General features: G+C 55.7%; 1 protein-coding gene across 4 annotated transcripts in view; it reads left to right on the top strand.

Moving 5' to 3' along the window:
• Positions 1–12,214, top strand: part of rassf2a (Ras association domain family member 2a) — a 48,769-nt gene that overhangs the window by 24,906 nt on the left and 11,649 nt on the right. For all 4 annotated transcript variants that reach the window (XR_010966486.1, XM_068001039.1, XM_068001037.1 and 1 more), the window contains 4 exons: positions 2,045–2,196; positions 5,817–5,911; positions 8,989–9,140; positions 11,010–11,111. Coding sequence is in view for 3 of the 4 variants with exons in the window: in XM_068001039.1 (XP_067857140.1) it covers positions 2,045–2,196; positions 5,817–5,911; positions 8,989–9,140; positions 11,010–11,111 (501 nt within the window). In the remaining variant the exon portion in view is untranslated. The remainder of the gene's footprint in view (positions 1–2,044; positions 2,197–5,816; positions 5,912–8,988; positions 9,141–11,009; positions 11,112–12,214) is intronic.

Raw genomic sequence — 12,214 nt, 5'->3', positions numbered from 1 at the left:
GCGGAGTTTTCCAGAACATTTTCTCCTCCCCCATCCCCCAACTCCCAGACTGTGCAGTTTTAATCGGAGTTGTAACCAAGCGAGCTCGCCAACTCCACCCATCCCCTGAAAACTAAATTGTCCAATTGAAAACCAGGCGTCTCTGTTCTTAGGGATGTCCTGAGGTCATGAAAGGCGCCATATAAATCATAGAAATTTACGACACAGGAGGAGGCCATTCGGCCCATCGTGTCGGTGCCAGCCGAAAGAGCTATCCAGCCGAATCCCACTTTCCAGCTCTTGGTCTGAAGCCTTGTTGATTACGGTGCTTCAGGTGCACGTCCAAGTACTTTTTAAATGAGTTGAGGGTTTCTGCCTCTACCTCCCTTTCAGGCAGTGAGTTCCAGACCCCCACTACCCTCTGGGTGGAAAAAATTCTCCCCAGCTCCATCTAATCCTTCTACCAATTACTTTAAATCTATGCCCCCTGGTTATTGACCTCCCTGTTAAGGGAAATAGGTCCTTCCTATTCACTATACCTAGGCCCCTCATAATTTTATACACTTCGATTAAATCTCCCCTCAGCCTCCTCTGTTCCAAAGAAAACGACCCCAGCCTATCCAATCTTTCCTCATAGCTAAAATTCTCCAGTCCTGGCAACATCCTCGTAAATCTCCTCATTACCTTCTCCAGTGCAATCACATCTTTCCAATAATGCGGTGACCAGAACTGTACACAGTACTCCAGCTGTGGCCTAACCAATGTTTTATACAGTTCTAGCATAACCTCCCTGCTGTTATATTTTATGCCTCAGCTAATAAAGGAAAGTATCATGTTTGCCTCCTTAGCCGCCTTATCTACCTATCCTGCGACCTTCAGGGATCTGTGGACATGCACTCCGCGGTCCCTCTGTTCCTCTACACCTCTCAGTATCCTCCCATTTATTGTGTACTCCCTTGCCTTGTTTCCTCTCCCCAAATGCATTACCTCACACTTCTCCAGATTGAATTCCATTTGCCACTTTTCTGCCCACCTGACCAGCCCATTGATACCTTCCTGCAGTCTACAGCTTTCCTCCTCACTATCAACCACACGGCCATCTTATGTACCATCCCTAAACTTCTTAATCATGCCCCCTACATTTAAGTCTAAATCATTAATATATATCACAAAAAGCAAGGGACCTAACACTGAGCCCTGCAGAACCCCACTGGAAACAGCCTTCCAGTCACAAACACCTGTCAACCATTGCCCTTAACTTCCTTCCACTGAGCCAATTTTGGATCCAATTTGCCACTTTCCCTTGGATCCCATGGGCTTTTACTTTTCTGATCAGTCTGCCACATGGGACCTTGTCAAAAGCCTTGCTAAAATCCATGGAGACTCCATCAAACGCGCTCCCTTCATCAACCCTCCTTGTTACCTCCTCAAAAAATTCAATCAAGTTAGTCAGACATGACCTTCCCGTAACAAATCCATGCTGACTGTCCTTGATCAATCCGTGCTTTTCTAAATGACGATTAACACTGTCCCTCAGAATTTTTTCCAATAATTTGCCCACCACCGAGATTAGACTGACTGACCTACAATGACTCGGTCTATCCCGCTCTCCCTTTTTATACAACGGTACAACATTAGCAGTCCTCCAATCCTCTGGCACCACGCCTGTAGCCCGGGAGGATTGGAAAATGATGTTCAGAGCCTCTGCTCTGGATGGATATCTTTCTTTCTTTCACTCTATCTTTCTTTCACTCTTCCTCGCTCTCACTGTTTTGCTCTTTCTCTCTTTCATTTGCTCTTTCTTTCTCTCTTTCTCTTCTCTCGTTCTCTCTTCTCGTTCTCTCTCTCTCTCTCTCTCTCTTTTTCTTTCTTTCTCCAGTAATCCTCTGGACCCATTTCCGAGGTATGATTTGTAAGGATCCATCCATCAAACTGCTCCCCACCCCCTGCTCTCCCCACCCATGCCTGAGGCCAGTTCTGATACTCCCAGCGATGGATGCCCCTGATGGTCACCGGTGAAGGGGATGCCGTGCTGCTCTGAATCTGTCTCCGTCTTGGGCTGCAGGAAGAAGAGGAGCTGATCATCGAGGGGCTTCTCAACATCTCCTGGGGACTGCGCCGGCCAATCCGATTGCAGATGCAGGATGATCACGAGCGAATCCGACCCCCGCCCTCGTCGACCTCCTGGCACTCGGGCTGTAGCATTGAAGCACAGAGGTAGGTCTCGGCTGTCCTGACCCCTGACCCCGACCCCTGACCCCGACCCCAATACAGCATTGAAGCACAGAGGTAGGTCTCGGCTGTCCTGACCCCTGACCCCGACCCCTGACCCCGACCCCAATACAGCATTGAAGCACAGAGGTAGGTCTCGGCTGTCCTGACCCCTGACCCCGACCCCTGACCCCGACCCCAATACAGCATTGAAGCACAGAGGTAGGTCTCGGCTGTCCTGACCCCTGACCCCGACCCCTGACCCCGACCCCAATACAGCATTGAAGCACAGAGGTAGGTCTCGGCTGTCCTGACCCCTGACCCCGACCCCTGACCCCGACCCCAATACAGCATTGAAGCACAGAGGTAGGTCTCGGCTGTCCTGACCCCTGACCCCGACCCCTGACCCCGACCCCAATACAGCATTGAAGCACAGAGGTAGGTCTCGGCTGTCCTGACCCCGACCCCGACCCCTGACCCCGACCCCAATACAGCATTGAAGCACAGAGGTAGGTCTCGGCTGTCCTGACCCCTGACCCCGACCCCAATACAGCATTGAAGCACAGAGGTAGGTCTCGGCTGTCCTGACCCCTGACCCCGACCCCAATACAGCATCGAAGCACAGAGTTAGCCCTCAGCTGTCCCACTCTCCGGCCCTCACCCGCTCTACACTGGATTGTCTGTGGGGGAGGAGAGGGATGTCTTGCTCCCAGTGAAATTGTGTAGATTTACCTTCATTACACCCCCACCCCTGCCCCCGCCAAGGCATTGACCCTTGTTGGGGTACAGTCTGTGCCATACCTCACCCAGGTACCCAGTCTTCACGGTGAGCCCAGTTGGTGAGTGCCAGCGTCGTCATGGAGAGCACTACAGCTAATGTGGTCCTCACCCGACTCCCAATCGGGCGCAGGACCCCTGGCTCATTTTAACCTCCGTATCTCGAGTACTGAGGAGGGGGCCGGGTAACACGTGGAGAGTGGGGGGGGGGGCCGGGTAACACGTGGAGAGTGGGGGGGGGGACCGGGTAACCCGTGGAGAGTGGGGGGGGGCCGGGTAACACGTGGAGAGTGGGGGGGGGCGGGGCCGGGTAACACGTGGAGAGTGGGGGGGGGGCCGGGTAACCCGTGGAGAGTGGGGGGGGGGCCGGGTAACACACGGAGAGTGGGGGGGGGGCCGGGTAACACGTGGAGAGTGGGGGGGGGGACCGGGTAACCCGTGGAGAGTGGGGGGGGGCCGGGTAACACGTGGAGAGTGGGGGGGGCGGGGCCGGGTAACACGTGGAGAGTGGGGGGGGGCCGGGTAACACGTGGAGAGTGGGGGGGGGCCGGGTAACACGTGGAGAGTGGGGGGGGGACCGGGTAACACGCGGAGAGTGGGGGGGGGCCGGGTAACACGCGGAGAGTGGGGGGGGGGCCGGGTAACACGCGGAGAGTGGGGGGGGGCCGGGTAACACGCGGAGAGTGGGGGGGGGCCGGGTAACACGCGGAGAGTGGGGGGGGGGCCGGGTAACGTGGAGAGTGGGGGGGGGGCCGGGTAACACACGGAGAGTGGGGGGGGGCCGGGTAACACGTGGAGAGTGGGGGGGGGACCGGGTAACACGCGGAGAGTGGGGGGGGGCCGGGTAACACGCGGAGAGTGGGGGGGGGGGCCGGGTAACACGCGGAGAGTGGGGGGGGGGGGCCGGGTAACATGCGGAGAGTGGGGGGGGGCCGGGTAACACGCGGAGAGTGGGGGGGGGGCCGGGTAACGTGGAGAGTGGGGGGGGGGCCGGGTAACACACGGAGAGTGGGGGGGGGCCGGGTAACCCATGGAGAGTGGGGGGGGGGGGCCGGGTAACACGTGGAGAGTGGGGGGGGGCCGGGTAACACGTGGAGAGTGGGGGGGGGGGGGGGCGGGTAACACGTGGAGAGTGGGGGGGGGGGGGTAACACGTGGAGAGTGGGGGGGGGCCGGGTAACACGTGGAGAGTGGGGGGGGGGGGGGCGGGTAACACGTGGAGAGTGGGGGGGGGGGGGTAACACGTGGAGAGTGGGGGGGGGGGGCCGGGTAACACGCGGAGAGTGGGGGGGGGGTCGGGTAACACGTGGAGAGTGGGGGGGGGGCCGGGTAACACGTGGAGAGTGGGGGGGGGGCCGGGTAACACGTGGAGAGTGGGGGGGGGGGCCGGGTAACACGTGGAGAGTGGGGGGGGGGGCCGGGTAACGTGGAGAGTGGGGGGGGGGGCCGGGTAACACGCGGAGAGTGGGGGGGGGAGCGGGTAACGTGGAGAGTGGGGGGGGCCGGGTAACACGTGGAGAGTGGGGGGGGGGCCGGGTAACACGTGGAGAGTGGGGGGGGCCGGGTAACACGCGGAGAGTGGGGGGGGGGCCGGGTAACACGCGGAGAGTGGGGGGGGGGGCCGGGTAACACGTGGAGAGTGGGGGGGGCCGGGTAACACGTGGAGAGTGGGGGGGGGGGCCGGGTAACACACGGAGAGTGGGGGGGGGGCCGGGTAACACACGGAGAGTGGGGGGGGGGGAGCGGGTAACACGCGGAGAGTGGGGGGGGGGGCCGGGTAACACGTGGAGAGTGGGGGGGGGGGCCGGGTAACACGTGGAGAGTGGGGGGGGGGGCCGGGTAACGTGGAGAGTGGGGGGGGGGCCGGGTAACACGCGGAGAGTGGGGGGGGGAGCGGGTAACGTGGAGAGTGGGGGGGGGCCGGGTAACACGCGGAGAGTGGGGGGGGGCCGGGTAACACGTGGAGAGTGGGGGGGGACGGGTAACACGTGGAGAGTGGGGGGGGCCGGGTAACACGTGGAGAGTGGGGGGGGGGGGCCGGGTAACACACGGAGAGTGGGGGGGGGGGCCGGGTAACACGCGGAGAGTGGGGTGGGGGCCGGGTAACACGCGGAGAGTGGGGGGGGGAGCGGGTAACACACGGAGAGTGGGGGGGGGGAGCGGGTAACACGCGGAGAGTGGGGGGGGGGTCCGGGTAACACGCGGAGAGTGGGGGGGGGGGCCGGGTAACACGTGGAGAGTGGGGGGGGGGAGCGGGTAGCACGCGGAGAGTGGGGGGGGGGCCGGGTAACACGCGGAGAGTGGGGGGGGGGCCGGGTAACACGCGGAGAGTGGGGGGGGGGCCGGGTAACACGTGGAGAGTAGGGGGGGGGGGTCGGGTAACGTGGAGAGTGGGGGGGGGTTCGGGTAACACGTGGAGAGTGGGGGGGGGGGGCCGGGTAACACGCGGAGAGTGGGGGGGGGGACGGGTAACACGTGGAGAGTGGGGGGGGCCGGGTAACACGTGGAGAGTGGGGGGGGGGGACGGGTAACACGCGGAGAGTGGGGGGGGCCGGGTAACACGCGGAGAGTGGGGGGGGGCCGGGTAACACGCGGAGAGTGGGGGGGGCCGGGTAACACGTGGAGAGTGGGGGGGGGGAGCGGGTAACACGCGGAGAGTGGGGGGGGGGTAACACGAGGAGGGGGACGGGTGACACGAGGAGGGTGTTCTGATTCATTTTTTCTGAATAACGTTTAATCCCTGTCATTGGTGAATGAGTTGGGAGTAATCCTGATTGTCCACTGTTTGTTGAACTGGTTTATTCCTGTTGTGACCCCTGATGACCCCTGATGACCTCCTGTTCCTCACAGGCCAACTAAGGTGACGTGGGTCCTCCCAGACATCAAAGTGGAGGAGTCGGAGAGTCCGCCCGAGAACCAGGACACAGAAGCACAGAGCGATACTCGTAAGACGATCCTCAATATCGCCCTGCGATGTAGTAGATCACCGTCACATTTTAAAAATATGAAATATCTGAATAGACCATGACCAGGGGAGGGGCACCACATCTAATGCAGCCGATGTAGGACATAAGAACATAAGAACATAAGAAATTGGAGCAGGAGTAGGCCAATCGGCCCCTCGAGCCTGCTCCGCCATTTAATAAGATCATGGCTGATCTGATCCCAACCACAAATCTAAAGAACACAAGAAGTCGGAGCAGGACCCGGCCACATAGCCCCTGGGCCCTCTCCGCCACCCACAGGGCATTGACCGATCCGAACTCAGCTTCATGTCCAATTTCCTGCCCGCTCCCCATAACCCCTAATTCCCTTTACTTCTAGAAAACTGTCTATTTCTGTTTTAAATTTATTTAATGATGTAGCTTCCACAGCTTCCTGGGGCAGCAAATTCCACAGACCTACTACCCTCTGAGTGAAGAAGTTTCTCCTCATCTCAGTTTTGAAAGAGCAGCCCCTTATTCTAAGATTATGCCCCCTGGTTCTAGTTTCACCCATCTTTGGGAACATCCTTACTGCATCCACCCGATCAAGGCCCTTCACAATCTTATATGTTTCAATAAGATCGCCTCTCATTCTTCTGAACTCCAATGAGTAGAGTCCCAATCTACTCAACCTCTCCTCATATGTCCGCCCCCTCATCCCCGGGATTAACCGAGTGAACCTTCTTTGTACTGCCTCGAGAGCAAGTATGTCTTTTCTTAAGTATGGAGACCAAAACTGTATGCAGTATTCCAGGTGCGGTCTCACCAATACCTTATATAACTGCAGCAATACCTCCTTGTTTTTATATTCTATCCCCCTAGCAATAAAAGCCAACATTCCGTTGGCTTTCTTGATCACCTGCTGCACCTGCATACCAACTTTTTGATTTTCTTGCACTAGGACTGTGGAGGTGATCTGTGCACTAAGTCTCCAGGTGTGCCCTGGTCCAGTGTTGTCCCATGGTCCGTTCTTGCTGTTTTCCTCATCTCTTTGATCATTGGGAAGTGAGCCTGAAGTCTGGACCGTTCCCAATGCATCTCCCGGAGTAGCCGAGGGGAGTGGGCAGTCGGGCTCTGCCACTTCCCGTCTTGCGTTTCCCGACAGTCTGTGTGACTCGGGTCAGTCGATATCACGAGGAGGAAGAATGGGTTTTTCCTTCATCCAAACGGGCTCGATGAGGCAAGAAAGGCCAAGCAAGGTCTGCTGAAGGGGTCCTGGCTGAAACGCTCATGGCTCTCTCTCTGTCATGTTGTCCCGTCTCTGCCCCCGCCTCAGCTCATCTACTGCTGAAACCCTCATCCATGCCTTTGTTACCTCCAGACTGGACTATTCCAATGCTCTCCTGGCCGGCCTCCCATCTTCCACCCTCTATAAACTCGAGCTCATCCAAGACTCTGTTGTCCGTATCCTAACTCGCACCAAGTACCGTTCACCCATCACCCCTTGTGCTCACTGACCTACATTGGCTCCCGGTCAGGGAATGCCTCGATTTTAAAATTCTCATCCTTGGTTTCAAATCCCTCCCTGGCCTCGCCCCTCCCTATCTCTGTTACCTCCTCCAGTCCCAGAACCCTCAGATCTCGGCGCTCCTCCAATTCTGGCCTGTTGCGCATCCCCGATTTTAATCACTCCACCATTGGCGGCCGTGCCTTCAGCTGCCCAGGCCCTAAGCTCTGGAATTCCCTCCCTAAACCTCTCTCTCGCTCTCTCTGCCTTTTTTTTAAATTTGTTCATGGGATGTGGGCGTCGCTGGCGAGGCCGGCATTTATTGCCCATCCCTAATTGCCCTTGAGAAGGTGGTGGTGAGCTGCCTTCTTGAACTGAGTGGCTTGCTGGGCCATTAAGAATCAATCACATTGCTGTGGGCCTGGAGTCACAAAAAGGCCAGACCGGGTAAGGACGGCAGGTTTCCTTCCCGAAAGGGCATTAGTGAACCAGATGGGTTTTTACAACAATCCAGTAGTTTCATAGCCACTATTACTAATATTTTAATTCCAGATTTTTTATTTAATTAATTGAATTTAAATTTACCAACTGCCATGGCGGGATTTGAATTCATAATTCTGAGATTTTAGTGTAGGCCTCTTGGATTACTAGTCCAGTAACATGACCACTATGCTACCGTACCCTCCCGCACCAGGGGCTGGTGCTTCTGACTGACCCTGGGATGAGACTGGTTGTGTGAATTGGGAGGGCAGCGGACGGTAACGCAGCCGAATGTCCAACCTCAATCTCCTGTGACACCGTCCAGGTTCTTACTGACTTTGTTGATGAGCCTGAGCCACACAGACCAAGGCAGTGCCAGGTTCAATCCCGAGAAATAAAGAACTTGCATTTATATAGCACCTTTCATGACCTCAGGACATCCCAAAGCGCTTTTTAGCCATTGAGGTACTTTTTTGAAGTGTCGTCATTTTTAATGTGGGAAACACAGCAGCCAATTTGTGAGATCCCACACACAGTTATGTGATAATGAACAGTTGATGAGTTTTAGAGATGTTGGTTGAGGGATAAATATTGGCCGGGACACCGGGGAGACACTGGGGAGCAGAACACCCTGTTCCTCTTCGAAACAGTGCCTTAGGATCTTTTACATCCACCCGAGAGGGCAGACGGGGCCTCGGTTTAATGTCTCATCTGAAAAACGGCACCTCTGACAGTGCAGCACTCCCTCAGTGTCAACCTAGATTGTGCCGAGTTTGCCCATCTTAGATGCTAAAATTGGCCCAGTGCCTCGGGAGGGAGAGATCGGTAGGGAGGGCAGGAGAAGCCGGGATTTCCACTCCAACGTCTCCTGTAGAAAGGGCACCATTGCCGATGTGGGGTGAGGATTGGGGCCTGACGGACGCCCTCCACAGTGGAATAGTCCCGCAGATACTCACTGGCCAGCCTCGCACGCAAGTAACGGCCACTTGGAGGGGGGATGGGGAGGTAGTGGAGGGCGACCGAGAAAGAGTTTGCGTCTTCGGGCACGGAGGGGAGCAATGGGCCAGGACGGAGGAACGAATACGCACTGTGCTCCTTTTTGTCTCTCTAGATTCGAGTGGCCAGGAGAGCTCTCAGCTGATGCGGACTAAGAGTGACGCTGGCTCGCTGGTACTGCGACGGGCCACCGTGAGATCGCCAAGTGACAAGCGGCGCATCAGACGCCATCGTTTCTCCATCAACGGGCACTTTTACAACCACAAGGTAAATCGATCAACCAGCCACCGGAAAGTGGCACGCCAACCAGGAGGGTCCCAAAACCCCAGACAGGCTCGGCCAACGTAAGGACATAAGAACTAGGAGCAGGAGGAGGCCATCTGGCCCCTCGAGCCTGCTCCGCCGTTCCATAAGATCAGGGCTGATCTTCGACCTGCGATGGTGGCAGGGAGTTGCACGACTGCAATCCTCTGGAGCGTGAGCTTCATACATCACCCTGAAGACCAGTTGCCATCTGTGGTTGGGACGTATCCCTGGAGGTTTCATCACATGACCTCCCCCCACAGTCGAACAGCCCTTTTTCCCCCCCCCATTTCCAATATTTAATAAACAAAAAGAATATGGGGAAAAAAAAAACGTTTTTGTTTTAAAGGCCACTGGTTTTGCTCACAGCACTGTCCCAGGAGATTAATCTTCAATTCCTGGAGACTCCAGGGCAATTCCAGGAGGGTTGGCAACCCGAGCTGACTGCCTGTGAGCATCTCCAATGGGTAGAGGTGCAAGCCAGAAAGCACCAGGTTGGACTCCAGGCCTGTTCTGCGACGGGTGATCTGGACTCTGGGTTCGGTTCCGCTGCGCAAGAGAACGACCGGGCAGAGGTAAAATCAGCTCCTACTCACCATCCGGTGAGTCCTGTGAGCATGCAGGAGTGTGCTGAGAATAGAAGCTGGCTCAGCTGGGATGCTCCCTGTCGTCGAATTTCTTTTTTTATTCGTTCATGGGATGTGGGCGTCACTGGCGAGGCCGGCATTTATTGCCCATCCCTAATTGCCCTTGAGAAGGTGGTGGTGAGCCGCCTTTACAACTGAGTGGCTTGCAAGGCCATTTCAGAGAGCGATTAAGAATCAACCACATTGCTGTGGGTCTGGAGTCACATTTAGGCCAGACCTGGTAAGGTTTCCTTCCCTGAAGGACATTAGTGAACCAGATGGGTTTTTACGACAGTTTCCTGGCCACCATTACTGATACTAGTATTTTAATTCCAGATTTTTATTTATTTAATTAATTAATTGAATTCAAATTCCCCAGCTGCCATGGCGGGATTTGAACTCATGACTCCAGATTTCAATCCAGGCCTCTGGATTACTGGTCCAGTAACATTACCACTATGCTACCGTACCCGAATAGCCTGCTGCTGCGCGGTTTAAGTATGAAGAATGGTTGCTGTGGGACTCCACCCTGGCAGGAGTCAGTGCCTTCAGGAGAAAAGTGGAGGAGAATCTGTGCTGATCCAGCAGATTGGTGCTGAGAGATGGAACAGTTTCCCACCTCAGACACCCAGTGTTCATGGGTCCCGTGCAGCACGGTTCGATACAGAGTAACATCAGCAAAAATACTGCGGATGCTGGAAATCTGAAGTAAAAACAGGAAAATACAGGCAGGAAGACACAGCAGGTTGGGGCAGCATCTGTGGAGACAGAAACACAGTTAATGTTTCAGGTCGATCACAGTTCTAATGAAAGGTCATCGACCTGAAACATTAACTCTGTCTCTCTCTCTACAGATGCTACCTGACCTGTTTTCCAGCAGTTTCTGTTTTTATTACGATGCAGAGTAAAACTCTGGGATTAGAGTAGACAGGGCTGATGGCCGGCGCGGACACGATGGGCCGAAGGGCCTCTATCCGTGCTGTATAACTCTATGACTCTATGACTCTGTCTGTGCTGCCCTTAAAAGCCTGAGCCGCCCCATTGAGATTTCTCCACTGCTCCTACCACTGACTGGGTGGCCTGTCCGTCTGAGATGACCCAGTTGATGCTAGGTTAGTGGCAGCTTTGTGCTGTAGGCCCACACCCTCTGGGACCTGGGCTTGGACTGTCTCTTTCACAAAGCCTCTCATGGAACTTTCTTTTGCAGACGTCTGTCTTCACTCCAGCCTTTGGGTCTGTCACGAACGTGCGAGTGAACAGCACCATGAGCACAACTCAGGTCCTCAACCTGCTCCTCAATAAGTTTAAGGTAAGCTGTTAATGGGAGTCGCCCAGGATCTGCTCGTTATTGAGAGGAGTCAGTGGGAAATCGCTCTTTGATTTGTGTGCTAGAATTTGCATTGATGTGAAGTGCTTTCAGCCTCTCGTCAGTGCAAACTGCCTTACTATCCATTTGGGTCTTCAGTCACCCAAAGTGTACAAGGACACGAGGTGTGAGACCAACTGCCTCACATCACTCGGGCTCCTTGCCCACCTGGGAGTGCTCTACACCTCTCTCGACGCCTCTGTGCTGTCACACTGATTGTCCAACATCCGTTCTTGGATGAACTGTCATTTCCTCCTGTAAAACATTGAGCAGACCGAAGCTACCATCTCGAGCCCCCACTACAAACTCCGTACCCTTGTCACCAACTGAACCTCTACCCCTCCGGCCTCCCCCACCCCACCGGTCAACATTTCTGGCTCAACCAGACTGTTCACAACCTCGGAACTGATTCAACTCTAAACTGAGCTTCTGACCCCATATCCTCTCCATCACAACGACTGCCTGCTTTCGCTTCTGTAACATTGCTCGTCTCCACCCCTCCTTCAACCTATCTACTGCTGGAGCCCTCAGCCATCCATTTAGCACTTCCTGCCTCAGCTCTTCCAATGCTGCGCTGACCACCCTCCATAAACTTTAGCTCGTCCAAAACTCTGCTGCCCGTATCCGATCCCACACCAGGGCCTGCTCACCCATTACCCCTGTCCTTGTTGACCTATATTGGCTCCTGATCCCCCAAACACCTCCAATTTAAAATTCTGATCCTCATGTTTAAATCCCTTCATGGCTTTTCCCTTCTCTATATAATCTGTAACTTCTTCCAGTCCTGAAACCACCCCGCCCCTCCGAACTCTCCGTTCCTCTGACTCCGGCCTCTTGTGCATCCCCACCCGTCACGCCCCTTGCCCTGCCATTGTCGGCCATGCCTTCAGTCACCTGAACCCCACCATCTGCATTTCCCTTCTGAAATCCCTCCGCCTCCCTCTCCTCCTTTCAAGTGCCTCCTTAAAACCCACCTCTGGCCAAGCTTTCAGTCACCCCTCCGAACATCTCCTTCTTTGTCTCGCCTTCTATTTTTTCCTTGCACC

The sequence above is a fragment of the Heptranchias perlo genome, chromosome 20 (assembly GCF_035084215.1).
Source record: "Heptranchias perlo isolate sHepPer1 chromosome 20, sHepPer1.hap1, whole genome shotgun sequence".
Taxonomy (NCBI): domain Eukaryota; kingdom Metazoa; phylum Chordata; class Chondrichthyes; order Hexanchiformes; family Hexanchidae; genus Heptranchias; species Heptranchias perlo.
The sequence above is the reverse complement of the archived record's forward strand: the minus strand, read 5'-3'. Positions and strand labels throughout refer to the sequence as shown.